Source organism: Ornithorhynchus anatinus, chromosome 7 (genome assembly GCF_004115215.2).
Source record: "Ornithorhynchus anatinus isolate Pmale09 chromosome 7, mOrnAna1.pri.v4, whole genome shotgun sequence".
NCBI lineage: Eukaryota > Metazoa > Chordata > Mammalia > Monotremata > Ornithorhynchidae > Ornithorhynchus > Ornithorhynchus anatinus.
Genome location: NC_041734.1, coordinates 61,159,228 through 61,186,546, shown reverse-complemented (window position 1 = coordinate 61,186,546; position 27,319 = coordinate 61,159,228). Strand labels below are relative to the sequence as shown.

General features: G+C 52.1%; 1 protein-coding gene across 1 annotated transcript in view; it reads right to left on the bottom strand.

The window, feature by feature from the left end:
• Positions 1–26,644, bottom strand: part of CNTN2 (contactin 2) — a 47,899-nt gene extending 21,255 nt beyond the window's left edge. Inside the window, exons 1-5 of the mRNA XM_029069433.1 lie at positions 26,500–26,644; positions 8,464–8,607; positions 1,417–1,561; positions 413–588; positions 29–124 (exon numbers count right to left, since the gene is read on the bottom strand). Coding sequence (XP_028925266.1) covers positions 29–124; positions 413–588; positions 1,417–1,561; positions 8,464–8,518 — 472 coding nt within the window. The 5' untranslated portion in view covers positions 8,519–8,607; positions 26,500–26,644. The remainder of the gene's footprint in view (positions 1–28; positions 125–412; positions 589–1,416; positions 1,562–8,463; positions 8,608–26,499) is intronic.
• Positions 26,645–27,319: the final 675 nt, after the last annotated feature.

The following is a 27,319-nucleotide window of genomic DNA, read 5'->3' as shown; positions in this document are numbered from 1 at the left end:
CTCCCCTCCTACTTGGGGCCCTTCTCACCTGGGTAGTGGGCAGGGGGATTGCAGGGCAGCATGACCCCCCAGCCCTCGGTGATTCTCACTGGATCCCGCTCTTCCTTGGAGAATTCCTGCAGGACTGGAGCCAGACAGGGGAAGTGGCAAGAGGAAAACGGGGAAGAGGAGGGTGCGGAGAGATGGGGAGAAGGGGAGGGCAGGTGAGGTGGAGGAGGAGCTTATTTGGAGCCAACCCCACTACATGCACTTGGCAACTTGGCCCCTCCCAATGTGGCCTCAACAGAGCCCTAGCCAGGCCTGGGCAAAGGGAGAGTTACTCCCACCCATGGCCCCTGCAATACACCCACAATCCTCCCGCCCTGGTCCTCTAGCCCCCCTCCACCCTCCCACCACCCCCAGAGGGGCTTACAGCCAAAGCGGAGGAAGGCTTCTCTGCTGACCACAGTGCCCAGGGTATTGGAGGCCAGGCACTGGTAGGCGCCCGCATCCTCGGCTTTCACGGGATTTGTGATCACCAAGTTGCCCCCGACCAGCTGGTAGCGGGAGTTGGGCTCCAGCTTCATCTCGGTGCCATTCATCTTCCATCTGCAGGACGGGGGAGGGAAGGAAGGAGGAAAGGAAGGAAGGAAGAGAAGGAAAGGGGGAAGAAGGAAAGGAGAGAAGGAAGGAAGGGGGCGAGGGAAGAAGGGAGGGAGGGGCTCCTGGGTTCAAGCCACTTGCTGCTTGAGTCAGTTCTCCTTTCGGACCCTCAGACCAAAGAGCAAGCAAGGAACTCAGGCACCCAGCAACCTTCAAAGAACCTTCCTGTAAGTCAGCTGGTTGCTCCTCTCTGGTCCAGCCACAACTCCCTGTGGGCTGCCAGACCTCATCTTCTTCCTTGGGAGCAGGGAGCTGCTCTCCTCCCATATCCCTTTCCCCAGCCCCCTAGCTCCAGGGCTTGTTATGTCGACTCCTCTTCCTCCTTCCCCTCTTCCTTCTCTTCCTCTTCCTTTTCCTTCTCTTCCGCCTCCTTTTCCTTCTTCTCCACCTCCTCCTTTTCCTGTCCTCCTCCTTCTTCTCCTCCCCACTCCCTCCTCTTTCTCCTCCTGTTCCTTCTCCTCCTCCTCTCCCTCCTCTTCCTTTTCTTTCTCCTCTTCCTCCTCCTCTTCCACCCAGGGCCCCATGATGGAGCAACCATACCTTGCCCGGCCTAAACTGAAAGCCACAGAAGAGCAGGTGAGTTTCCTTCCTCCTGGAATTGCCCCAGGCTTCTCTAAGGCCATTCTCCTCCTTTACCCCCAGGGAAAAGGCTGTGGGGAGGAAGGGCCCCAAGGAGTAAAGCTTTTGCCTCAGTGGACCGAACGTGCCCGTCAGTCCGAGACGTGGACTCGGCCTCTTCCTCAGGCCTGGCCCTGGGGATCTGGAGTCTCTTACCTGTAAGTGGCCGGGGGGCTCGCCCGGGCCCGGCAGGCTAAGGTAACCTTCTCCTCTCTCGACTCCTCGGGGAAGAGGGCGCTGATGGGTTGGTCCTCAAAGATGGGCCCGTAGGTGCCCGGGGAGCTCTGGGCTGGACTCCAGGCTGGAAAGAGAACAGCGACCACAGCCCCGGTCATTCAGCGGCACCGGGCCCAGAAAATTGTTTCTCCAGGATGGGCTTGGTCAGCAGCGAATGTATCTTGTCCTATTACGGTATCGTATTCTCCCAAAAGGTACAGTGCTCGGCACACAGTAAGTGCTCAATAAATACGACTGGCTGACTAGGGGCAGAAATGGAGGGACATTTTGGGGGGAAGGAGCTGGGGGGCAAAGGGCTGGAGGATTGGAGAAAATTGGCTCATTAAATGATTCCAGGACAAATCGATGCCTGGTGTTTTGAAATATATTAGCTCAGCCTCACCCAACCCCTACCCCATATTCTTGGGGAAAATGGAAGAAGCAAGTGGCCACTGGATAGAGCATGGGCCTGGGAGTTAGAGCACCCGAGTTCTAATCCCAGCTCCACCACTTGTCTGCTGCGTGACCATTGGCAAGTCACCTAATTTGTGCCTCATCTGCAAAATGGGGATTAAGACTGTGAGGCCCATGTGGGTTAGGGACTGGGTCCAACCTGATTGTCTTATATCTCCCCAGTGCTTAGTAAAGTGCCTGGCACATAGTGAGCACTTAACAAATACCATTAAAAAAACAAAACCAAAAAAATGGATCATCTTTTATCTACCCCAGTGCTTAGCATAGAGCCTGGCACATAGTAAGTGCTTAACAAATACCATTAATGCCCCCCCTCCCCAAAAAAACCTGATTATCTTGTATTTACCCCAGTGCTCAGTATTGGGGTAGATACATGGCATATATATGACATATATGCCATATGTCCCTGGCACATAGTAAACGCTTAACAAATGCCATTTAAAAAAAAAACCCATAAAAAATCCTGATCATCTTGTAACTACCCCAGTGCTTAGTAGAGTGCTTGGCACACAGAAAGCACTTACAAATACCTTAAAATATAAAAACAAAACCAAAAAACTGAAGTACAGAGAAGTGACGGTTCTGGCGCCCAAGTATCTCTGGGAGGAGATGGCACTGGGTCTCGGGTCCAGGCATCTGGACTCCCACCTCAGTGTTCCCTCCCTCCCCACCTCAAGGCTTCTCAGTGCCCGTCAGCCTGCAGTCGGTCATTAGTCAACGCAGTGTCTCGACTCTGCCAGTCCATCAGCCCACGAGCCCGTCCGTCGGTCAGTCTGCCCTCAGTCAGCCGATCGATCAGCCATTAATCCGTCATTCAGTCATCAGTTGTCAATCTGTCATCTGTCAGCCAGTCCATCAGCGATCAGTCAGTCTCGGTCGATCAGCCCACCGTCGTCGGCCATTCGATCAGCCATCGGTCAGTCTGTCAGGCAGTCATCGGTCACTCGGTCCATCCATCATCAGTCAGCCGGTCCATCGTCCATTAGGCAGACAGTCAACAAAGCTTTCCCAAGGGCCCACAAAGAGCACCTCTAGTAGGGGCTTGAGGGTAGGTCATAGACTGATTGGAGGGTGGGGGGAATTCATCAGGGAAAGCTTCCTGGTGGAAGAGGTGACCTCAGCAGTGCCTTTAAGAGACGAGCAGCCCTGGTTGTTGTTTCCCTCCTCAGACGTTTGGGGAGGGGAGGTGGAATGGAGGCCGATGACTGGGGGAAGCAGGAGGGGTGTCTCCATGTGTCCGCCCCCACCCCCGCCCGGCACCAGGCTAACCCCCAGGGTTCAGGGAGGAACTCTTTTAATTGGCTTCCATCCCCGGAGCAGCTGGTTCCAAGGCTGCGGCAGCTGCTGGCAGGGGGGAAGAGTCCTATTATAGAATTAACAGGGATCCCTTCTCCAGCCCCTATCCAGCTGTCAGTCCCACTCAGGGCGAGGGGAGAGACCCCTGCCCACTCCTGCAGCTGAGACTCAGCGCTAGTCCCGGGAGGGCAGTTGGCGGGTGGGGGGGGGGGAGGGCAGCTGCTCAGCTAATCTCAGAGCAAGGAGCCTCCCCAGAAATGGGGACCATCCTGTGCTCTCCTTTGCCCCCCCTTGCCCAGGCCAGCCTCAGAAATAGGGCCACCATAGACAGCCTTGCAGGGGGGGAGGTCTAATCCAGTGTTAATGACCCTGCTAGCCGCTGGAAATACAGCACTGAAGGTTCATCACTAAAGGTTCGGCACCGAACGGATGAACATGAGGTGCTTGATAATAATAATAATGATAATAACAATAATTGTAGTATTATTTAAGCACTTACTATGTTCCGGGCCCCTTTCTAAGCACTGGGGTAGATACAAGATAATCGGGTTGGACACAGTCGCTGTCCCACGTGGGGCTCACAGTCTTAATCTCCATTTTACAGATGATGGAACTGAGGCACAGAGAAGTTAAGGGACATGGTCAAGGGCACATGGTAGACAAGTGGGGGAGCTGGGATTAGAACCCAGGTCCTTCTGACTCCCAGGCCCGGGTTTTATCCACTAAGACATGCTGCTTTTCAATACCTTTGTGCTGAACCAGGCCTAGGTTGGATGGAGCTATGGGGGGCAGGAGGGTGAGAGTGGGGGGCAGCAGACCTGGTTTTGACAGGGGGAGAAATGGGTAATGTGGGAGAGGGGATGTCTGGGGCTTCCCTGATGAAACGTGGACAGTGATGCACCCACACATATACAAAGACACACTTGCACTCTCACGCATGCATGTGCACATAGAGTATTTCTTGCACACGTAAAGTATCTCTACACAGACATACGTATAGGCACAAACACACACACACTCAAAAACACAAGTTATAGCTGCACACATGTAAATGCAATTATACGTACACTCATACCTGCACACATAAAGCATATCTACGCAGACATAGGTATCTGCAAACACACAGAGTCACCCACAAGCCTTCATACACGTATACATTAAAAGTAGTTTCAATAATAATAATGCTAATGATAACTGTAGTACTTGTTAAGTGCTGGGATAGATACAATCTGGTTGGACACAGTCTCTGACCTCACGAGGCTCACAGTTTAAATGGAAAGGAACAGGATTTTATCCCCATTTTACAGATGAGAAAACTGAGGCACAGCAAAGTTAAATAATAATAATATTGGTATCTGTTAAGCACTTACTATGTGCAGAGCACTGTTCTAAGCACTGGGGGAGATACAGGGCAATCAGGTTGTCCCACGTGAGGCTCACAGTTGATCCCCATTTTACAGATGAGAGAACTGAGGCACAGAGAAGTTGAGTGACTTGCCCAAGGTCACACAGCAGACAAGTGGTGGGGCTGGAATTAGAACACAGTTCCTCTGACTTCCAGGCCCATGCTCCTTCCATTTGGCCATACTGCTTCTTACAGACACATGTTTAAGCACACACCATCACACATATATTCTCGTTGTGGGCAGGAAACGTGTCTAATTAACTCTGTTATACAGTACTCTCTCCCAAGCGTTTAGTACAATGCTCTGCATACAGCAAGCGCCCAGTAAATATGATTGACTGATTACACACACACATAGAGTACGTCCACATAGACAAAAATATATGCTCAAAAACTCAATATGTACATGTCTACACTTATGCAAATGCTACATATACATCTCCACACAAATGCACACATACATATTGTATGCGTGCACATGTGCACACACACACACTCATCTGCTCTTTATGCCAAATTTCCAATGACCAATTTGGACTCTTGTTTATTCCTTCATGCATTAATTAATTGATTCATTTAATTGTATTTATTGAGCGCTTACTGTATGCAAAGCACTGTACTAAGTGCTTGGGAGAGTGCAATATAACAACTAGCAGACACATTCCCTGCCCACAGCGAGCTCAGTCTAGCGAGTTCTCCTCTCCCATCCCTGGCCTTCAGCCCAGAGCTGCCCCAGCCAGACATGCTATTCCTTGCGGTATAAGCAGGAAGGTTCGGAACCGCAGCTTTGCGTATCGCAAGAGGGAATCATTGTAGGCAGAGAATGTGTCTGCTTATTGTTGTAGCGTAATAATAATAATAATAATGTTGGTATTTGTTAAGCGCTTACTATGTGCCGAGCACTGTTCTAAGCGCCGGGGTAAACACAGGGGAATCAGGTTGTCCCACGTGGGGCTCACACTTAATCCCCATTTTACAGATGAGGGAACTGAGGCACAGAGAAGTTAAGTGACTTGCCCACAGTCACACAGCTGACAAGTGGCAGAGCTGGGATTCGAACTCATGAGCCCTGACTCCAAAGCCCATGCTCTTTCCACTGCGCCACGCTACTCTCCCGATTGCTTAGTACAGTGCTCTCCGCACACAGTAAGCACTCGATAAATATGATTGAATGAATGAATGAAGCCACAGATGACCCGGGTTTCTGAGGTTCTTCCCCAGCAGTCAGTCACAACCCCCATGTCCTGGCATCATGCTGTCTTATTTGGGATTGTTCAATTTTCCACTCGCCTGCAGCAGGAGCAGCCTCTGTGTCCCCGGCTCCCTAACCACTGCCTTGGGGGCATTTCAGAAACAGGATGAATGGTGAGCAGGCAGCCGGGGAGCCGGAGCATCCGTCAGGCCTCCAAGTCTCCACCAAGGAACCCAGGTGTTCTGCTATTTCACTCTCCCCACTCCATCATCGCCGCCGGCCCCTACTTCCGCCGACCATGACTTTCCCGTCAGACACCTCCCTCGGGGTCAAGATCAATGACCGGAGAAGTCACAGTGCAGGACAAGGACTCCTTCCCCTCTCTCCGGCCCCAAGACCTTCCCCTCTTCCCTCCTCCTCCCCACAGCCCCCCGGGCCTCAGAGCGATTCATTTTCTCTGGCCACAGCTGGGTGAGCGAGGGTCTGGAGGAGACTGGGGACCCTCCAACCCCCTGGATTTGCTTTTGCCTCAGCCCCAAACTAGATAATTGCCTCTCGAGTTGGGCCAGGTTCCCTAAGGGGCATTAGAGAACAATGAGAGGCTCAGGAAGGCCAACAGCCCCTTGCTACTCGCTGCTCGGAATGGCGGAGAGGGGAGCAGCAGTGTCATCTAGTGGATAGAGCATGGGCCTGGAAGTCAGAGAGACCTGGGTTCCAACCCTAGCTCTGTCACTTGTCTGCTGTGTGACCTAGGGCAAGTCACTTCACTTCTCTGTGCCTCAGTTACCTCATATGTAAGATGGGGATTAAGACTATGAGCCCATGTGGGACACGGACTGTGTCCGACCTGATCAGTTTGTGTATCATCCAGCCCTTAGTATAGTATCTGGTACTTTGTAAGCCCTTAACAAATACCATTTAAAAAAAGAGGAGAGATAGCTTGACATCCTCCCCTAGGGCGGTAAGGAGTTCTCCCTTGGAGGGTGGGAGACAGACCCGCAGAGATGTCAGGATTCTTAGGGTTAGGAGAGCCCTCATCCTGCCAACCCTCCTGCCTCCACCTATCCCAGTCACTCCTTTCTGCACCATTCTACATTCCCCAGAAGTTCCTCTCAGGTCTAGCCTCTTGCTTCTGTTTCCTCTTGAGATTTTGACTACCTTCAAGGTCCAAGCTCAGGTCTGGGAGTTGAGTTAAGCCCCCAGTCTTTCCTCATTGGCCTAAGACAACACCAAGTTCAGTCTCTCTCTGTTCAACCCAATTTGCTTGTATCCATCTCAGTGCTTAGTACAGTGCCTGGCACCTAGTAAGCGCTTCATACATGCCACCTCAGGCTTCCCTTGGATTTTCCCTTCCTTCTGCTTGATACCTCACCAGCCTTGTCTTCAGCCATCTCCTTTCCCTCTTAACATGTCCACTACTACTGTTATATTGTAATCTCCCAAGCACTTAGTACAGTGTTCTGCACATAATAAGTGCTCAATAAATAACCATTGATTTTTTTGATTGATTGATTCCCCTCTGTCCCCCCTCCTCATCTGTGAACCTTCTCTGAGTGAGAGACTTTTCCTCAGCAGCTTGAGTGGAGAAATCTCTGACAATTAGCTGGTTAGCAGGTTTTTTCTGAGTGCTGCCATGGGGGAGGGCCTTAAACTAGGAGCTTGGGCTCCTGTGAAATGAACATCGGATTTCCGCCTTCACAGAGCTTGCCAGCTGCTCTATTCTGCCACACTTGGTTTAAGCCCCAATTTCCTTCTTCCCTACTTGACTAAATGGCTCTCAACCGGGGTAGTGAGTGGGGACTCTCAGCGAATTGATCCATGGAGGAAGGCAGCGGAGCAGAGCGAAAAATACACTGCTCTGGGAATTGGCACACTTGGATTCTTATATGGGCTATGCCTCTGCTAGGGTGGGTGACCCTGGGCAAGTCACTTAACATTTCTGGGCCTTGGTATTCCCCTCTGTGGAATGAGGAGAATCACTTACTCCCATAAGATCACAAATCGGAAATCCAGGCAGTAGGAGCCAGGGTTACTGTGTGGGAAGCATGTTGTCTAGTGGATAAAGCAGGGACCTGGGAGTCAGAAGACCTAGGTTTGCCAATTGCCCTCTGTGTGACATCAGGCAAGTCACTTAACTTCTCTGTGCCTCAGTTTCCTCAACTGCAAAATGGGATTCAATATCAATATCTTAGACTGTGAACCCCATGTGGGATAGGTACTATATCTGGACTGATTAATTTGCATTTACCCTAGTGCTTAGAACAATGCTTGACCCATAGCAAGCACTTAATAAATGCAAAAAAGTGTGGGTAATAATAATAATAATAATTTGTTAAGTGCTAGGGTAGATGCAAGACAATCAGGTTAGATACAGTCCCTTTTTCACTTGGAGCTCACAGTCTAAGGGGCCAGGAGACCAGTTGTCGAATCCCCATTTCACAGATGAGGAAATTGAGGCCCAAAGAAGTGAAGTGACTTGCCCAAGGACCCACAGCAGTCAAATGACAGAGCCAGAATTAAAACCCAAGTCCTCTCTCAGGCCCGGGCTCTTTCAGCTAGGCTACCCTACTTCTTAGCTAGTTATCATTCAGTGCCCCTGCAGGTCCAATAGGTCTCTTACCAGAAAAAGAGAGAATTGCTAAGGATGCCAGCACCAATTCTGCAAGGATTTCCATCGCCTGCTTCTGAAGAGCCCTCTCAGGCTGGAAAACAGGAGACCTCAGTCAAGGCACTGGTGCACCAGGACCCAAGGCAGAAGAAGGACCTGGAAGAGAGGGAAAATCGAGAAGGACGGTCATTCAGATGATGGGCTCAGGGGCTCTATGAGGAGCGGTTTACCCACCCAAGGAAGCTGGGCTGCCCACCCCCCTCTGTGCCCTGTAAATCTCCCCCCCTCCACCCGACCACAACCACCCTGGTCCTTCCTCTCACCCACATTTGGCATCCTGAGACTTGGACTGAGCCATCGGGTGGTGTCTCCACAGCTGGCTGGACCACCACTCTTTGATCTACAAACAGCAGTCACATCAGTCTGGGGGCAGGGGACTGTTTGTTTTTTGTTAATGATATTTACTAAGCCCTTATTATGGGCCAAGCTCAGTACTAAACACTGGGGAGGATACAAGGTACAAGATAGATGGTGCCTGCCCAACCTGGGTCTCACAGTTTAAGACGGAGGGAGGACAGTAATCTAATCTCCATTTTACAGACGCGGACCCTGAGGCACAGGGAAGTTAAGTGACTTGCTCAAGATCACACAACAAGCAACTTCAGGGTTAGAACCCAGGTTCTTTGACTCCCAGGTCCATGCTCTTTCCACTTAGCCATGTAGCTTCTCTGAAGCTTCACTGACTGAAATAGTTTGGGGAAGTGGGGCGGGGATTGGGGGAGACCCTCATGTGGAACGAATGGGTAAATCCATCATCCACTTCTGGGAAAGGCCCCGCTTCTCCATTGAGACCCGCTTGTCTTGGGAGTCTACCAATCCCAGCTCTGGTGAGACCGCCCCCAGTCCAGTCCCGCCTCCAGATAGATCTGCCTACCCTTAACCCAGCCCAGTCAGGCCATGGTTTCTCTCCTCTGGCGAGCCTAGGAATTCCTCACAACAGTCAGGAAGTTCTACATAGGTCCAACTCTAACCCTACGGCCCCCGCAACCCAACTCAGGGCTTTGTGATGCAGAGAGAGTTGGCTGGTACTCTGTGTCTGCCGCTAAATAGCCAGTCGGAGATTTGAGGTGAGCTGGAAAGTTTTCCTCAGCTGCCTCTTTTTCGGGCAAAGGGAGGTGGTGGACTAGAGTGTAAGCTCGTTGTGGGCAGGGGACGTGTCTGCCAACTCTACTGTGTTGTACTCTCCCAAGCACATAGTACCGGGTCTCTGTACATTTGATGATGTTGATGATGGTGGTGGTGGAAAAGAGAACTGGGGTGGGGAGGGCATGGCGGTGGGGGTTGGGGGCTGTGCTCTGTCCGACTCCCCTGATGCTGGTTCTCGGATTTCCACTTCCACAGACAACAGCTCACAAGGGCTTGGCTCAGGTCCCTCTGTCGGCTTCCTTAGCATCTATCTCCGGTGCCTCCTCTTGGAGCTGGGGAGACGTGAGTATGCATGTGTGTGTGTGGAGGGGGGCGGCGGTGCACGGAGGGGAGGGCTCTTGGCAGGGGTAGCTGGTCTGCTCCACAAGGAGCAGCTTCATTAATGCTTTCCACTCAGGCGGGCTTCAGGGGAGACTCCATAAACCCAGGCAGGCAGACCTGCAGAAGCACTAATCCTCGCTCCAGAGCCCCAGGGAGAGGAGCTAGGGCCATTAACAAGGACTTGCTTCCTGGTAGAGTGCCTCTGCAAGATCATTACAGGCCCCTGGGGTGTCTGAGCTCCCCCTGCTTCTCTCCCCACGCCACCATCCCCACCCCGCAAGCAACTCCCTCCACTCTACTCCCCTTGCAGGGTAAACGACCTCCACCCGGCAGGTCAGGCACATTCCTGGATGGGATCTGAGAATCCTGCCCGAGACCCAACCCTTCTGTCTCAGCTGCCCATGGTCGGGCTGGAGCTGAGCCCCCAGCCCGGAATACCTGAGCAGGACCTGGGTCTGGATGTGAACAGAGGCAGACTTTGGCTGTCCTTCCAGAGGGAGGCTTCCAACAATGACAACGATAACAAGTCGTATTTGTTCAGCGCTCACTATGTGCCGGGCCCTGTACTAAGTGCTGGAGGAGAATACAAGTAAATTGGGTTGGAGAGAGCCCCTGTCCCACCTGAGGCTCCCAGTCTTAATCTCTGTTTTACAGATGAGGTAATTGAGGCACAGAGAAATGAAGTGATTTGTCCAAGGTCACACAGCAAGCGAATGGCAGAGCTGGGATTAGAACCCATGACCTTCTGCTGGCTGTCACCGTTCTCTGCCGCCACAGGTGATGGAGCTGGTGGGGGCAGTGACAGTTTGGAAGTGATGCTGCCAACAGGGTGTCAGCCCTCCCACCTCCTCTCCACCTCACTACCTCTCGCCTCTTCTCATTTCTCATTCCTCTTTCCCTCTTTCTCCCTTCTCTCCCTATCTCTCTCCTCTTCTCATTTCTTATTCCTCTTTTCCTCTTTCTCCCTTCTCTTCTCATTTCTTATTCCTCTTTTCCTCTTTCTCCCTTCTCTTCCCCATCACCTTTCTTCTCTCTCCCTTAAGAAGCAGCATGGCACAGTGGATAGGGCCTGGCAGAAGGTCATGTGTTCTAATCTCAGCTCCACCACTTGCGTGTTGTGTGATCTTGGGCAAGTCCCTTCCCTTCTCTGTGCCTCAGTTACCTCATCCATAAATTGGGGATTGAGACTGTGAGCCTCCCTTGGGTCAGGGACTGTGTTCAACCTGGCTTGCTTGATCTACCCCAGTACCTACTACAGTGCCTGGCCCATAGTAAGCTCTCAACAAATATCATAATTATTCCCTTTATCCCCTCTCTCTTCTCCCTCTGGCTCCAGCCCCTTAGGCTCTGTCCTCTGGTGGCTCCACCCCGCCTCCCCTACTCCTGCCCCTTTTTAAAGGAGGAAGTGTATGGGAGGGTCTGAGCCCTAGTTGGGGTTTCCTCTGGCCTAGACAGGGATCACAACACTCTGGCTGACCCTTATTTAAGCAAGACTCAGGGGCAAAGGCTGCTGAGGTCGATGATATCCTGCATGAAAGGTGACTGTGTTAGCGACAGACTGGGTTGCTTCTCCTCCTTTCTCTTCCTTCCTCTCCACCCCCTTCTCCTCCTTCCCCTACTTCTCCTGCCCCTCCTAAGTGAAAAATGTAGTTTCTCCCTCAGAACTGGGCAGATGCCTAAAGCCTCTGTGGGGTAGTCCATTCAGCCCTGCATCCCCCTGACCCGAGTCCCTGAGGGGTCCAACCTCCCCCTTTTCCAACCCTTGAACATATCACCCTGACATTCCCCCTATTTGCTCAGTATTCCCACTCCCCTCACCTCATCCTCCCTGACCCCTCTGACCGGAGACCCAGGCTTGGTTTCCACGAATTGAAAAGCTTTAATCCATCGATCGTATTTATTGAACACTTCCTAGGGGCAGAACATTGTACTAAGCACTTGGGAGAGTACAATATAACAGCTTTGTATCCACCTGCCCTTCAGAGCCGGTTGCTCTTAAGATTGTCTCTATTTGTTGCTGAATTGTACTTTCCAAGTGCTTAGTACAGTGCTCTGTACACGGGAAGTGTTCAGTTAATATGATCGAATGAATGAATGTGTCCTGGGTCTCTGTTACTCCCTGAGTTTAAAGCCTCTTTGGAAGCTGCTTTGGCTCTTGCAATTACTACAGGAATAGTTGGAATCCTCAAAAAGGAATCTGCTAAAAAGTACCCAGATATCTGGAGAAAATGATAACAGTCGAGGAGCAACTGAGGCCCAGGGGTTTGAGGCCTTTTAGATTGTTCAATTCAGGATTCTGCTAGCCTGGAGATTTGTGAAGACATGGCACCTTCCTCCGACTCTCTACCGGTCCAGGCTAGATTTGAGGCAGTTCTTCCATGAGAGGAGGGCATGGATGTCATGACCTTGGCTAGAACCGTAGTCCTGAAAGGGACCTTAGAATGTCATTGAGGCAGGAGGGAAACTTAAGCCAGGCAGCCCTACCTGTGTATTCCAGATTCTGAGCAGGGGCTGCCCTCAAAGGCTGTGCCTGGGAGATGGCCGAGTGAATGGCCACGGGGGAATCCCGAAGAACGGAAATTACGATCAACCCGTAACCTCAATCTCCTCCGCCATCGGAACAACCTGCCAAGAGACCCCAGACAGATTGGTGTTTTCCCTTCTCTCCCTGTTGGGCTCCTCTTCTAGAGAGCAGCTAGCCAGTAGTAGGGGTGCAGGAGGATGCAGGTAGTCTCTTGCCCTGGCTCATCGGCCCCTGCATTTCCCTTAAGAGACCGATTTTCTCCTTTCTAAGAGAGGCTGCTTCTCTTTCTTGATATCTGTTTCCCCATCCTCTAGTCTCTAAGCGTGTTGTGGGCAGGGAATGTAACTGTTTATGGTTGTAATGTACTCTCCCAAGAGCTTATTACAGTGCTCTGCAAAGAGAAGCAGCGTGGCTCAGTGGAAAGAGCACGGGCTTTGGAGTCAGAGGTCATGGGTTCGAATCCCGGCTCGGCCACTTGTCAGCTGTGTGACTTTGGGTGAGTCACACCCAAACTTCTCGGTGCCTCAGTTACCTCATCTGTATAACGGGGATTAAGACTGTGAGCCCCACGTGGGACAATCTGATTCCCCTGTGTCTACCCCAGGTCTTAGAACAGTGCTCGGCACATAGTAAGTGCTTAACAAATACCAACATTATTATGGTGAGTGCTCACTTAGTACAATTGCATGAATGAATGAAATGGGTACTGAATCCCCATTTTCCAGTTGAGGAAACCGAAGAACAAAGAAGTGAAATGGCATGTCCAAGGTCACACAGCAAGTGAGTGGCAGAGCAGGGATTAGAACCCAGGCCCGTACTCTTTCACTAGGCCACCCTGCTCCTCAATGGGACATGGGAGATGACAAGGAGATGGGGACCTCCACGGGGTGGGGGGGGGGGATCTGACCTCAGCAGATGGCCCCAGCTCCCAGGTCATTCTCTGTCAGGACCCCACTGGGGAGATCAGAGGGGTCAGGGACATTGGGGAGGTCATAGAGACTGGGTCGGAAGAACAGGGAAACTGAGTCCAGTTTCTTAGGCTCCCACCCTCTTCCTCTCAGTTGGCCACCTCCACCCTCGATATCTCTCCCAGCTCTCCCACAAAACTCCAGGGCCCACTCACGGATGGGGGAGGGGAGTGGCATGGGAGACAAACAGTGTTTTTTCTGTTCCCTCTAAGGGCAAGAGCAGAGGGGCAGGATCTTACTAGATACCAGCTCTGCTTCCTCTTTTAGGGTTTGACTGACCCTTCTAAGCAAGCATTTAGTATTGCCAATGCCACCTTCACACTCCCCTGGGCAAATGTTGCTTTAGGTCAGGCAAGTGGTAGAAATGCTGAAGTCAATTATCTTCCCCCAAGTTCTTCCCAGGGGTTAATAATGGTGTGCAGCGCTTATTATGTGCAGAATAATAATGATGGTATTTGGTAAGCGCTTACTATGTGCCGAGCACTGTTCTAAGCGCTGGGGTAGACACAGGGGAATCAGGTTGTCCCATGTGGGGCTCACAGTCTTCATCCCCATTTTACAGATGAGGGAACTGAGGCACCGAGAAGTTAAGTGACTTGCCCGAAGTCACGCAGCTGACAAGTGGCCGAGCTGGGATTTGAACCCATGACCTCTGACTCCAAAGCCCGTGCTCTTTGCACTGAGTCACGCAGAGCACTGTACTAAGTACTTGACAGTACAATACAAAGGATTTGTTCCCTATCCACAAAGAGCTTACAGTCTACAGGGACAACTGGATTTTCCTTCTCCGTTCCACTCCTAATAATGATAGTATTTACTAAGCAGTTACTATGTGCCAAACACTGGGCTATGCACTGGGGTAGAAACAAGATCATCTGATCAGACACCATCCCTGGGCTTCACAGGGCTTACTGTCTAAGGGGAGGGTGAACAGGTATTGAATCCCCATTTTACAGGTGAGGAAACTGAGGGCCAGAAAGGTAAATGACTTGCCCAAGGTCACAGAGCAAACAAGTGGCAAAGTGGGTCTCCCTCTCCTGTAGTCTTTCTGCTAGAGCATGCTGCTCCTCTTAGTTGGTGGATTGCTAAGCGTGAGCAGACCTGGGATTTGCAACTGAGATCTACTGGCCAGGAAAGAAAGTATTTTTGCAGCTGAGCCTTCTGAACCAGTGCAAGCTGGGCACGGGGGCACCCGACAAAGTCCTTGTTCACCTGTAGCCAGGGGCAAACTCATTCCCCTTGGGTCATAACCACCCCAAACCTGTAATAATAATAATAATGGTGGTATTTGTTAAGCGCTTACTATGGCAGAGCACTGTTCTAAGCGCTGGGGTAGACACAGGGAAATCAGGTTGTCCCACGTGGGGCTCACAGTCTTAATCCCCATTTTACAGATGAGGTAACTGGGGCACAGAGAAGTGAAGTGACTTGCCCACAGTCACACAGCTGACAAGTGGCAGAGCCGGGATTCGAACTCATGACCTCTGACTCCAAAGCCCGTGCTCTTTCCACTGAGCCACGCTGCTTCTCAGCATACTTGTACTTGTCCTGCACCAAGACTGGCAGGATCAGTGTCTGCTCAGAGTCAGGGAGAACTTTCCTGATTACCCAGTCTTGGGCAGGTCTCTGAGACCAAGTGGGGAAAGAAGGCAGCTGGCTCTGAGGAGAAACAGGGGTTGGGGAGTACCATAAATGTGCCAGGGCAGCGGCAGAGACAGAGGCGGATGGGGCCGGTGGCTCGACGTGACATCACTGTAACAATGGCTGCTCTCGCAGGCGCCCGCAGCTGCGCTTAGCAGACCGAGGGCAGTCCGGGGGCAGGTCGGAGGCCGGGAAATCCTGGCTCCACATCCGATCTCATCATCTCTAACTGCTGCACTATCTCCACCCTCACCGACTCCCTTTCTCTGACCACAACCTTCTCACTTGCCTCTCTCTCATACTCTTTTTCCCCATTAATCTATGTTGCTCTCCCACAGTGACCTCCTCTCTCTCGACCCCATCCATCTCTCTCAGCGCTTCACACCCCTCCTAGCCTCCCTATCCACTCTACCTGCTCTTGATGACCAAAATAGATGCTCTCAACTCCACCCTCTCTACTCAACTCAACTCACTCGCTCCCCTATCCCTTCGACACTCTCTCACCACTAATCCTCAGCACAGGATCACTCCACTGTCCGCCACCTTCCCTCTTATGCTTGAGCCGCTGAATGCTGCTAGAGGAACTCTAAACACCAGGCCAGCTTTGTCCACTTTCAGTTTGTCCTTTCTTGTCTTAATTCTGCCCTCACCTCTGCCTGGCAAAACTATTTCTCTTCCCTTATTGACACCCATGCCCATCACCCTCGTCAGCTGTTCTGGACGTATAACCCCCTCTTCAGGCCCCCTGTTCCTCCTCCCCTTCCCAATCCCTTACCCCCAATGATCTGTCCACCTACTTCATTAGGAAAATTAACACCATCAGGTCTGAGCTTCCCAAAATCACCCCTCCCCCCCGCCCCCCGCCCCCATCCTCTCCACCCATCCTTCCCAGCAGTATCTTCAGAGGAGAGCTCTTCCCTCCTCTCAAGTACCACCCCCTCCACATGAGCTTCAGACCCCATTCCCTCCCACCTTATAAAAACTCTTGTCCCTACCCTCCTTCTCTCCTTTACTTCCATCTTCAACTGTTCAATTTCCAATGGCTTCTTCCCCCTCTGCCTTCAAACATGCCCATGTCTCCCCCATCCTAAAAAAGCCCTCCCTTGACCCCACAGCCCCCTCCAGATATTGCCCCATCTCTCTTTAACCCTTCCTCTCCAAAGTGAGTCATCTACACTCGCTGCCTCAAATTCCTCCCTTCCAACTCTCCCCTGGACCCCTTCCACTCCACCGAAACCACCCTCTCAGAGGTCACAAATAACCTCCTTCTTGCCAAATCCATTGGCTCCTACTCCATCCTAATCCTCCTCGACCTCTCAGCTGTCTTTGACACTGTCGACCATCCCCTTCTGCTCAACACATTATCCAACCTTGGCTTCACTGACTCCATCCTCTCCTGGCTATCCTCGTCACTCTGGCCATACATTCTCAGTCTCCTTTACATCCCGTATCTGTAGGGGTTCCTCAAGGATCAGTTCTTGGTCCCCTTCTATTCTCTATCTATACTCACTACCTTGGTGAGCTCATTCGCACCCACAGGTTCAACTATCATCTCTACGTGGTTGATACTCAAATCTATCTCTCTTTCCCTGTTCTCTGATCCTCCCTCCAGGCTCACATCTCCTCCTGCCTTCAGGCCATCTCCACTTGGATGTCCTCCAGTCACCTAAAACTCGACATGTCCAAGACTGAGCTCCTTATCTTCCCTTCCAAACCCTGTCCTCTCCCTGACTTTCCCATCACTGTGGACGGCACTACCATCATTCCCGTCTCACAAGCCCTCAACCTTGGTGTCATCCTTGACTCCACTATCTCATTCACCCCACATATCCAATCCGTCACCAAAACCTGCCAGTCTCGCCTTCACAACATCACCAAGATCTGCCCTTTCCTCTCCATCCAAACCATTACCAAGTTAGTACAGTCACTCATCTTATCCCGACTGGATTATGCATCAGCATCCTCTCTGATCTCCCAATCTCCTGTCTCCCCCCATTTCAGTCTTTACTTCACTCTGCTGCCCGGATTATCTCTCTACAGAAAAGCTCTGGGCATGTCACCCCCCTCAAAAATCTCCAGTGGTTGTCTTCGCATGAAGCAAAAACTCCTCACTATTGGCTTCAAACCTCTCCATCACCTTGCCCCTTTCTACCTCACCTCTCTTCTCTCCTTCTAAATCCCAGCCCACACACTCCACTCCTCTGGTGCTAACCTTCTCACTATGCCTCGTTCTTGCCTGTCCCACCATTGACCCCCTGGCCCATGTCCTGCCTCTAGCCTGGAATGCTCTCCCTCCTCAAATCTGCCAAACGATCACACTTCCCCCCTTCAAAGCCCTACTGAAGGCTCACCTCCTCCAAGATGTCTTCCCAGACTATACTAATCTCCCCTTTTTCCTCAGATCCCCATCCCCTCCCCATTACCCTGACTCACTCCCTTTTCTCTAACCCCCCCGCCCCACCCCATAGCACTTGCTTATATTTGCACATATCTATAATTCTATTTATTTACATTAAGTCCTGTTTACTTGTTTTTATGTGTATATATCTATAATTCTATTTATTTATATTGGTGCTATTGATGTCTGTTTAGTTTTAATGATGTCTCTCTCCCCCTTCTATACTGTGAGCCTGCAGTGGGCAGGGATTGTCTCTGTTGCTGAATCGTACTTTCCAAGTGCTTAGTACAGTGCTCTGCACACAGTAAGCCCTCAATAAATGTGATTGAATGAATGAATGAATGAATGAATGAATGAATGGTCAGAAGGAAGAAGAGAGCAGGGGCCCTCAGACTGGCCCAGGCACTCTCTCCTCTGGGACAGGCCTCGGGGCTGCCGGTGCCATGGCCTGCTGCTCCCTCCCTCTGTCTGAAAAAATGGGTCTCACCACACCCTCCTATCAGCCTGCCCCTTTGGGATCCAAGGGCTGGCACAGGCAGCCGTTTCTGGCCCCTTCCTCCCTGCCAGTCCCTGGCAAACTCCTGTGAATAAGCTTCTAAATCCCGAGTGGGACTAGAGAGTGAAGGCAGAAGCTTCAGCCACCTGGCTGCTGGACTGCCAGGCCACCCAGCCACTAGTCTGTGGCACCAGAGTGGGGCAGCAGGGTTGGGGGGAGGGTTGGTCTTTCTGTTCCTGGCCCAGCCCTGCCTGCAGCAACCCCGGGAGGGGCTATGAGGGGAGGGGGACAACAGGACAGTAGAAAGAATCAGAAGCTTGGCCAGTCTTGCCTCAGGGAGGATCGGTGCCTGGATAATTGGGAGTCGGCTGTGCTAAGTGGAGCAAATCTCCCTTTCTCATTGGGGTGGTGGCTTTAGAGGGAAAGGGAAAGAGGGTGAGGAGGATGGAGAGGAAGGGATGGGGAGGAAGAGGGTGGGAAGGATGGAGTGAAAGAGGGTGGGGGGAAGAAGCTGAGGAAGGATGGGGGAAGTGGACAAGGAGGGAGGAGGGAAAGAGGGTGAAGGTGAGGGGAGAAAGAGGTTAAGGAGGGAGGGGGATAGAGGGAGAGGGGGAAGAGAGCTAGGAGGGAGGGGGGAAAGTGGGCAAGGGAAAAAGAGGGCAAGGAGATGGGTGAGGAGGGGCCTGCTCTGCAGTTGCTCCAGACAGTAGATATTGAGAACACTCCCGGCCCTGTTTCTACTCTTAGACTAAAACATCTCAGTTAGGTAAGTCTGATGACTTCCGGCCCTCAGAGACTATTACTCTTCTGTCTTTCCAGCCAGGGGAGCCTCTCTAGTTCTGGGCAGCAGTTTAGGGTGGGTGGAGAGGGAGCAACTTTATTCATTCAATCATATTTATTGAGCACTTATTGTGTGCAGAGCACTGTATTAAGTGCTTGGGAGAGTGCAATACAACAATAAACACTCTCTGCCCACAACAAGCTTACAGTCTAGAGGGGGGGAGACAAGTTTGGGGATTCCTCCACCGCTCCTGGTCCCCTCGTCCATGTCTCCACAGGGAGTATTTTCCAAACCAGCACTCCCTCCACCTGGAGAAACTCTAAAGTCTGGAATCTGAGCACACCACCAGAAAGCCATAAAACTAAATCCTCCAGGGGCAGGACCAGCCCACCCTAGCCAGAGGCCCACCCTTCCCTGGGGAATACTTGATGAGAGCTGCTCAGTCTTCCTGGCCCAAGGAAAGGGTTTTGGGGAGTTTGAGGAGGTGGCTGAGAGTGGGGAGGCTGAAGACCTGAATTCCTGGGAGAGATGATGACTTTTTTGGGGTCCCAGGGGCTATCTCCCTTTCCACCCACGATGTGGCCAACCACACTTCCAAAGAATTTCCATCCATCCTGAGCCTGAGCCTGAGCCTATGTCTGGCCCCCCAGAGAGCACTGAATAAGGGGGTAATATTCATTCATTAATTCAATCATATTTATCGATTGCTTACTGTATGCAAAACACTGTACTAAGCACTTGGGAGAGTATATATGATACAGTAATAATCAGTCTCTGCCGCAGGTGCCCAGGTTGCTGGAGACCAGGGTGTGTTGTTCTGTCATTGAGCTTGGCGTGTCTAGGAAGGAATGAGGGTAAGATGAAGGAGGAGTCCAACTTTAAAGCTGGGGACCGGAGTCAGTAGCATGAGCACAACCTCGCACTGCCGACCCCAAAAGCAGAAAGGAGACCATAAGCCACGCCGGGCACTCTGTCCCCCATAACTGACAGCAAAGGACTCTGGAGGGTTTGGGCTGCGGTTACCCCACCTATAGCTGTGAACATACACACATGCACACCCACGCGCAGCCCTGCCACACGCATGGGCATGCTCACTCCCCTTCCACATGGGCTGACCTTCCTCACTAGGCACACACAGGTCCACCCTTTAGGGCACTCGCACACACCCACATCCTGGGGGTCACTAATATGGACAACCTGCTCCCTTGCTGTAAAGAGGTGCCTACACACAGACTGTGGCACCTCTGCCAAACACAACATATGCAGTGCTCCCCTCCACAGACAGGCATCAACCTGCTGGGGTCTTCCTTTCAAACACACTTGACAGGCATTGTCATAGACACCCCCGGACATCCTCCTCCTGCCCTTCAAACACATTTAGTCCAAGATGAATCATTATTCAGACTTAGTGGTAAGAGAAAGGGGTTGGGGGTGTTTTAATCAGGCTAGAAAGACACATGTGGCCGGGGATCCCCTTTCCAATCAAGGCGGATTGGGGGAGGGGTGGGGTAGGGCAGGTGGGTTGGAGCAGCCAGCCCAGCTGGGGCTAGAGCTAATCAGGCCCAGTGCATTGGAGAGAGGAGAAAGCAATAACTGGAAGGAAGCAGGACTGAGTTGGTAGGGACAAGCGGCACTGCTAAACCCAGGTGAGGAAAGCTGCTGGTTTTGTGGGGAATAGGGAGATGGGGGGGGGGGGGAGAGGAGCAGCTGGGGATGGGAGGTGGGGGGACGTCCCTGTCATCAGAGAGCCTTTGTGCTTCAAACACTGGAGCTCTCTGGTCCCAAGAGGGAAATTCTCCAGGGTGGGGGAGGACTGTTCAGCTGGTGGGGAGGGGTGGAGCTTCTGAGGGGCTGGGGCAATGGGAGGTTGGGTTGGCTTGATGCTAAAAATCCATCTGTGCAGTGGCCAAGCCCTCCTCCGTGAAAGCACTTGACTTATTTTTGCTCTGAGCTTCCTTTCCCTCTCTGCCCACCTCCTGCTGTGGTTCCTGGCTTCCCTGGCCTGTAAGGTCTGGGGGAGGACCTGAGATCCTGCTTTCTGTCTCTGTCTCTATTTCTATCTCAGATGCTGCTCTCCCCCTTCCTCCCCTGGCCTATGGGATAACACACTGGCTCATCATGGGTAGGGAATGTGTTGGTTTATTGTTATATTGTAGTCTCCCAAGATCTTAGTACAGTGCTCTGCCCATAGGAAGCTCTCAGAAACTACTGAATGAATGAACTGGACCTGTCCCTGGAGGTGCTGTGGGGGATACTGGAATTGAACTTCAGGTTGCAAAGTCTGGTTGCAGCAGAGAGAGAGAGCGCCCCGGGTGGGGGTCAGGAGGCCTGGATTCTAGCTCTGTCTCTTGTTTCTGATGAACTGTGTGACCTTAGACAAGTCACTTAACCTTTCTAGGCCTTGGTCTCTCCCTCAGTAAAGTGGAGAACATCATTCCTGCTTGATGCATGAGGCAAGAAGCATGAAAGTGCTGTGGAAGGCCAAAACATTGGAGAAATGCAAGGGGGCACTATTCCATCCAGTTCCCATCATTGCTGCTGGGCTATTAAAGGTGAATCACATACTGGCATACTGTGGGTAGGAAGCTGTGGCTTTGCTATAGCTATTCTTCATCTCCTCAGAGGGCAGAATGAGAGAGAATGTGCTTCCATTAGTACCGAGAGAGATTTGGCTAAAACCTAATGAAGAACTTCCTGTGCCTGAGAGATTAGGCACTGAGGAGATTGGGGAGTCTTCTTTCCTTAGGATCTCTAAGAACTCATTAGACCTCTCCCATCAGTCTTCCTTGGGTTAAGGGCGGGCCTTCTTGAGGCCAGGTTTCGGGCTCGACGTCCTCTGAGTATCAGGACTCTGTTTTTCCCTCAATCAAAAGAAATCTCGGTTGTCTTTTCGGTCCCGAACTGGTCTGGATAATGAAAATGAGCCTAAAGGTTAATATGCAGCATGGCCTAGTGGAAAGAGAAGGGACCTGGAAGTCAGAGGACCTGGGTTCTAATCCCCGATCTGCCACTTACCTGCTGTTTGACCTCGGGCAAGTCACTTCACTTCTCTGTGCCTCAATTCTCTTAACTGTAAAATGAGGATTTCAAAACTGTTCTCTCTCCTACAGCCTGTGAGCCCACTGTGGGATCTGATTATTAAGACCCCCAGAGCTTAGTACAGCTATTGGCACATAACCACTTAATACATACAACAGGTATTATATGATGAAGGGAGAGCTGCACCTTCTTAATTTCCTTCTCTAGGGACTGTAGGAATCAAGTGATGTCTTTCTGGGTTGCAGGAGGCAGATCTCTTCCAGATTGTCAGGTCCTCTACTAGATTGTAAACTCCTTGAGGGGGAATTTCTCTACCAGCTCTAGTGGTGCTCTGCATACATTAAGTGCTCAATGAATGCCACTGATTGATTTGATGATTTTCAGAGACCCGAAAAACAACCAGCTGGTGATCCCCAGACCCACATTCTGAGACGGATGCTCCCCCTGCTCCCCCATCTCCCTCTGCCTTTTATACCTGAGAGGAGTCATGGCTTTGGAGTTGCAGGGCTTGTCTTTTTTTTTTTCTGAGGAAGAGCCCTTGAAAGGTCATTTTTACCTGTTTCCCTTCTCTGGGCAGTACAGGTCACTTACATGTGGGGTCCACTGTGCCTCTGCCCTAATTCTGAAGACACTTCTAAGGAAAAAAAATATGCCACAATGCTCTTCAGCCACATGTCTAAAGTGATTTCCAATTCTGACACTCGGAAAGTGACACCAAAGAGCACCAAACTGACACTGAACTCTTGTCCCTCCTGCTGTATTTGAGGACGGACCTTAGTTTCAGGCACCAGCCCCAAGAAGCAATCACACAAATGTACACTGCTTTGGGGAAATTGTTGGGTACTTTGGCCATCCTCTCTGCACTCTCTTCCAGACTCTGGAGTCTGAGGATGCCTAGGTGCAGTGACTAGCATAAAGGAAATGTCGGCAACAGGTGTCCAGCCTTTCCAGGGCCTAGATTTCCTTGGATCAAACCTGAGTCTATCTCGGAATGGGATGTTTGGAGTGGGCTAGAAGGGAATTAGAGAGAGAAGTTTGGGGCAGTGGGGGAGGAGAAATGAGCAACAAGAGCCTCAGGTAAGGAGAGAAGATCCGTGTGTGGGAAAGGGGAGAGCCTGTTAGCCTTCTACCCTTCCCTCATATTCATCATTGTCAATGGTAGTTATTGAGCACTTATGTGCAGAGCACTTTACTAAGCACTTGGGAGAGTACAATACAGGAGAGTGGCAGACACATTCCCTACCCAAATGAGAACTTCAGGGAGTTGAGCCAGTGGTCGAGGGAAGAGCAGCAATGCAGACTCCTTTAGACCATTATTATTATTAGATGTGTGTGTATGTATCTATCTCTCAGTACAATATGAGAAGCAATGTGGCTTAGTGGCAAGAACACAGTCTTGGGAGTCAGAGGGTGTGGGTTCCAGTACAGTCTGCTACTTGTCAGCTGTGTGATCTTGGGCAAGCTACTTAACTTCTCTGCGCCTCAGTTATCTCAACTGTAAAATGGGGATAAAGACCATGAGCCCCATGTGGGGCAACCTGATTACCTTGTATCTACCCCAGTGCTTAGAACAACGCTTGGCACATAGTGCTTAAAAACACCATAATTATTATTATTACATGCTGAGGTTCTGGATAAAAACTATCACCTTGATATGGGGTTAATAGTAAATCCATAATGGGGAAGGGAGAGAGGCAAGAGGGTGATGTAAACTCATTGTGGGTAGGGAACATGTCTACTCACTCTGTTATATTGTCCTTTTGTTTAGTGCAGTGCTGTGCACATAGGGAACACTTAGTAAATACAATTGATAAATTTAGCTGGTGTCATCAGCTGCCTGGGAAACTGGTTCCAGTGGTCAGGCCTCTTGCCTCTCCTTCTCCTCCTTGTCCTCCTGATTCTGCCTAGTTGTTAAGGACTAGGGTGGGCCATGGCTGGGGGATGAAAGCCGGAGATGATCTTTATGGAGATTTTACCCTCCTCCGGACCCTGACTCTCTCCTCCTCCACCCCCTGCTACAATTTGAGGAGAATCAGCCCTGTCCCCTGTACTCCTGTCACGAGCCAGCAGCACAATGAAACCGAGTCTGGAAGGGTGGTGGAACTCCACCGAAGGCTACCAATAACCTGTGCTTGGCTTGCAGGGGTGAGCTGCTGGCACAGGGTGGGGCTGAGCTGGGCACCCTGCTACCAGATTTTGGGGTCAGTGAGAAGAGGAGAGGCAGTGTGGCTTAGTGGAAAGAGCATGGGCCTGGGAGTCAGAGGACCTGAATTCTAAACCCAGCTCTGCCACTTGTCTGCTTTGGGACCTTGGGCAAGTCACTTCAGCTCTCTGCACCTCAGTTACCTCATCTGTAAAATGGGGATTAAGACTGTGAGCCCCATGCAGGACTGTGTCCAACCTGATTAGCTCGTGCCCAACCTGAGAGCTTAGTACAGGGCCCGACATATAGTAAGCACCTAACAAAACCACATTCCCGTTGTGTCCTAAAGTGAGTCTAAAAGGTCAATATGTACCGGGGTCTAGTGGAAAGAGAACGGACCTGGAAGTCGGAGGACCTGGGTTCTAATCCCTGACCTGCCACTTATCTGCTGTGTGACCTTGGGCAAGTCTTAACTTCTCTGTGCCTCAGTTCCCTCATCTGCAGAATGGGGATTCAATACCTGTTCTCCCTCCTACTAGTCCGTAATGCTTCGTACAGTGCTAGGCACATGGTAAGCACATAAATACCACAATTATTACTAAATCATTAAGAAAGAAGCTCCTCTCTTACAGGGGTAGGCTTCGGGTGTACTAACTGACGCCCAGGGACTCGCTATCCAGCCGGGGGAATCATTGCCTTGCAGTACGGTGCGTTTTACCTCATCTGTAAAATGGGGATTGAAACTATTGTTATCTCCCGAGCGCCTAGTACAGTGCTTTGCACTCAGTAAGGGCTCAATAAATACGATTGAATGAATGAATAAATGAGACTGTGGAGTCCCACTTGGAACAGGGACTATGGCCAACCCAATTTGCTTGTAACCACCCCAGCGTTTACTACAATGTCTGGCACAAGGTAAGTGCTTAACACACACCGCAATTATTATTATTATTATTATTACCTGCCTCTTGACTTTCCCACACTTGGCTCCGGTGCCCAAGGAGGCGGGGGCAGAAAGAGAGGGGGGAAATGCAGATCGGATCTGACTGCTACCGGTGAATGGCTAGAATCTAAGCTTTGGGTGGAGGCTATTGGCTGAATTCATTTTTTTTTCCCCTAGTATCTGTTAAGTGCTTACTATGTGTCAAGCGCTGTTCCAAGTGCTGGAGTGGATACAAGTTAATCAGGCCAGACACAGCCCCTGCCTCACGTGGGGCTCGCAGGCTAAGCAGGAGGTATTGAATCCTCATTTTACAGGTGAGAAAACTGAGGCCCAGAGAAGGGAAGTGACCTGTCCAAGGTCGCACGGCAAGCAAGTGGCAGAGTTGGAATCGGAACCCAAGTCCCCTGACCCCCAGGTCTGAGCTCTTTCCGCTGGGCCACGCCGCCTCTGTATTCTAATTATCCAGGGTCTCCCCGACCCTAGTCAGTCCAGGTAATAATTCAGCTGTTCTAGCCCAGCTCCTTTGCAATGCGGGGAAGAGCGGAAGCTGCAAGAGAGCAGCATCGGCAAGGACCGGGGATGAAACAGAGGCTGAGGGAGAAAACTGGGGGAGGGAAAGGGAGAAAGGAAAGACAGAGGGAGAAAAGTGGGGGAGGATGGAGTTGCTGACTGCTTGAACCCAGCTTGCCTCCTCTCTCGCCATCACAAACTCCTCGGGCCTCCCGCCACTGACCGCCCTTGTCCACCGGCCCCTCCAAGAGACCTTGACCCTCGACCCCGCGGCTCCCCGAGCACCTCCAGGGTCCCTCCCTGCTCCCCCAGGCCCTCCATCCTTCCCCGAGGATCCCCACTTCTACCGGTGCGGAGGCACAGAGGAGCAGCAGGGCTTAGTGGCGAGACCAAGCGCTTGGGGGTCAGAGGACGTGAGTTCTAATCCCGTCTCCGCCACTTGTCTGCTGTGTGACCTCGGGCAACCCACTTAACTTCTCTGTGCCTCGGTTCCCTCGTCTGTAAAATGGGGATTACGGCTGGGGGTCCCACGTGGGACCACCCGAGGACCTTGTATCTACACCAGCGCTTAGAACAGGGCTTGGCGCATAGTAAGCGCTTACCAAATAGCATTATTATGATTATTATTATTATTATCCCGGAGGAGGTGGAGGGTGAAGGAAGAGGGGGGCTGCGGGGCACCCAGCCCCTGCCTGGGAGGGATCTGGGTGGGAGAGGGATCCTCTGACCCTCCTCCGGCCTGGACTCTGGGCAGAGGGCAGAGGGGCTCCTGGCACTGCTCCTTCCTCCTCCTCGCCCCCCAGCTGGCTCTGCAGACCCTGTCTCCGGTCGGGGGACCGAGCCGACCCCTTAGGGAGGCCCCCCCGGGGGGCTAGAGCCCCGCAGCTCCCGGGCGGGCCGGCGGATGCCCCCTCCGCATCCAGCCCGCAGCGGAGCGGGCCGGGCCGGGACCCCAGGGAAGCCGGCCTCTCCGCCAGGTCTTTCCGGAGAGGGTCCGCCCCTCCCCCTGCGGCCTCGACCCCTCGCAACTTGGAGAGTTTATCAGGGGCGCCGTGACCTCTCGCCTCCGCAGCCTTACCTGGGGCGGGGCGCTGGGCCCGGGGCCCGGGGCACTCCGGCGGGCCGCACCTCCTTCCTCGCCCCCTGCCCGGACAGCCGGCCGGACGCCCGCCGGGATGGACGGATGGACGGATGGACCCTCCGGCCGGTCCTCCCTCCCTCCTTCCCTCCCTCCCCCCGTCCGTCCCTCCCTCTCTCGCCCGTCGTCAGGCTGGCTGGGTCTGCCCGCGTGGGCTTTCTGGGCTCCGCGGCGGCTGGCCCCTGCCTCTGTGTGCGTGTCTGTCTGTGTGTGAGCCCCGACCCACTGCAGCATCTCTGCATCAGGATGTGCTCCGCCCTCCTCCCCCCCACCCTCCTCCTCCTCCTCCTCCTCTCCCTCCTCCTCCCACCCACCTCCTCCTCTCCCTCCTCCCCCCACCCACCTCCTCCTCCTCCTCTTCTCCCTCCTCCTCCCACCCACCTCCTCCTCCCACCCACCTCCTCCTCCTCCATCTCCTTTACCACCACCACCACCACCTCCTTCTCCTCTTCCCTCCTCCTCCCCACCCACCTCCTCCTTTTTCTCCTCCTCCCCGTCCTCCTCTCCCTTCTCCTTTCCCCTCTTCCTCCCCCACCTCCTCCTCCTCATCCTTTTATTGCAATTGTTCTTGTCTGTCCGTCTCCCCGATTAGACTGTAAACCCGTCAAAGGCCAGGGACCGTCTCTACCTGTTACCGATTTGTACATTCCAAGAGCTTAGTACAGTGCTCTGCACATAGTAAGCGCTCAATAAATACTATCGAATGAATGAATGAATCCTCTTTCCCTTCCTCCTTCTCCTCCACCACCTTCTCCTCCTT